General features: G+C 45.2%; 1 protein-coding gene across 1 annotated transcript in view; it reads left to right on the top strand.

The window, feature by feature from the left end:
• The window catches only part of LOC119592616 (carbohydrate sulfotransferase 5-like), a 20,665-nt gene that overhangs the window by 17,459 nt on the left and 1,554 nt on the right, over positions 1-1,652 (top strand). Inside the window, exons 3-6 of the mRNA XM_037941499.1 lie at positions 391-494; positions 680-841; positions 960-1,064; positions 1,418-1,593. Coding sequence (XP_037797427.1) covers positions 391-494; positions 680-841; positions 960-1,064; positions 1,418-1,593 — 547 coding nt within the window. The remainder of the gene's footprint in view (positions 1-390; positions 495-679; positions 842-959; positions 1,065-1,417; positions 1,594-1,652) is intronic.

Below are 1,652 nucleotides of genomic sequence, written 5' to 3'. Positions count from 1 at the left end.
CGTTACCGCAATAGCGACTGGTCAGTGATTAGAGACTTTTGAGAGATACACCGACGGTAACTGCGGTTCATTGAAAATAACAACGATTAAATAGTTCCCCCTCGTGAGCTGATCGTTTTCTAATCCGTCCGTGGCATGGCTAATCACTGAGGCGTATGGGCTTGGCAGACGCACACCTGCTACTAATTGCACCTGTTACTAATTACAGGACGGTGTGCGATTCAACTTCAAGTTGTTTACAAGTTACAACACACCTGGCGAACATGAACTACACAGACATCGAAGCATTTATATAGATATTATACTTTTATGAATGAATTTACACATCATCATACATCAGTGAATAGATAATTACGAGGAATTATTAATTTTCAATTGTCTTATCTACAGAGACCGTTGTGGACGAGAGTATCAACCCACAGCAGTTAACGACTATGTTGAAACAAGATGAAGAGGCCTTCAAGCTTCCGATCGTGCCGCCCAAGGGATTTGATGTAAGGCGTTGCATATTTGCTTAGTTTTGACGCATTCTATCTTATCTTTTTATGTTTCTTATATCGAAATATTTATATCTTTAGATAGTTGTTCTTTGATATGAATGTATCTTTTAATTATTGTTTATGTTATAATGACACATCTGGCGCATTTGAGTTTGTAAAGATGCACTACCTCTCCCCAGCTGAGAGCGGCGCAAGCCGGGAAAGCGAAAGGGGACATCTTGAAGAATCTCTCAGAACTCGACATCAAGCAGTTGCAGAAAGTGCAGCAATTCGTCAACTCCGCACACGACCCCCAGGCAGTTGAAGATTTTCGAATTGAGCAAGCCCTGCAGTCACTCAAAGTAAGGTCGCATGTGTACAGACATACGTGTGTGTGTGTGTGCGTCAAACCGAACCGTTAAACCATAGCAACTAACAGACACAAGCGCATTCCACTAAAGGAGCGTATTTTCTTCCCAGGTTCGATTATTAGAGGAGATTAGCGGGCAGAAGTTCCCGGCGATCTTGGACGCAGCCACGCGCGGCCAGGCGATCTCTGACCGAGCCCGCCCCAGCCGACGCCAGGTGAGCATCGCAGGTCGTGCTGGCGACCTTTGTAGGCCGTTGAAGGGCAGTCTAAAACGAGCTTCGTAAGGGCATAAGGTCAAATGCATACATGCACTTTATAGGTTGAGGGTGTGATATCGACATTGGTAATATATCAGAAGGTCAGCCATGGCGACATATTTTTCACTGTAGTTTTGATATAGTGCGCATTAGTTTTTTCGCGTTAGGTACAAGAACTTGTTACTGCTGGAAAAAAAAGAGAGAGAGAGGACGAAGAAGAAAATATATTATAAGGATTAAGGTACTAAATCTAAATCACCAAAATGCAATAGAGATATACCAAACCAGATTTCCCCCCCCACTAATTCCAGATTGTGATATCGACGACATGGCGCTCAGGCTCTACTTTCCTGGAGGAGCTGCTGTCGTCACACCCCGCCGTCTACAACCACTACGAGCCCCTCATGCAGTTCGGCCTCAGGCAGATCCGCGAGGGACAGGACTCGGTCAAGGCACAGAATCTGCTTCATGATCTTCTTGCGTGCAGGTAGATCAGTCGAGTTGCGGTGGGGAGTGGGGGGAGGTTGGGAACATATTGACACTGTG

Source organism: Penaeus monodon, chromosome 30 (assembly GCF_015228065.2).
Source record: "Penaeus monodon isolate SGIC_2016 chromosome 30, NSTDA_Pmon_1, whole genome shotgun sequence".
Taxonomy (NCBI): domain Eukaryota; kingdom Metazoa; phylum Arthropoda; class Malacostraca; order Decapoda; family Penaeidae; genus Penaeus; species Penaeus monodon.
The sequence above is the reverse complement of the archived record's forward strand: the minus strand, read 5'-3'. Positions and strand labels throughout refer to the sequence as shown.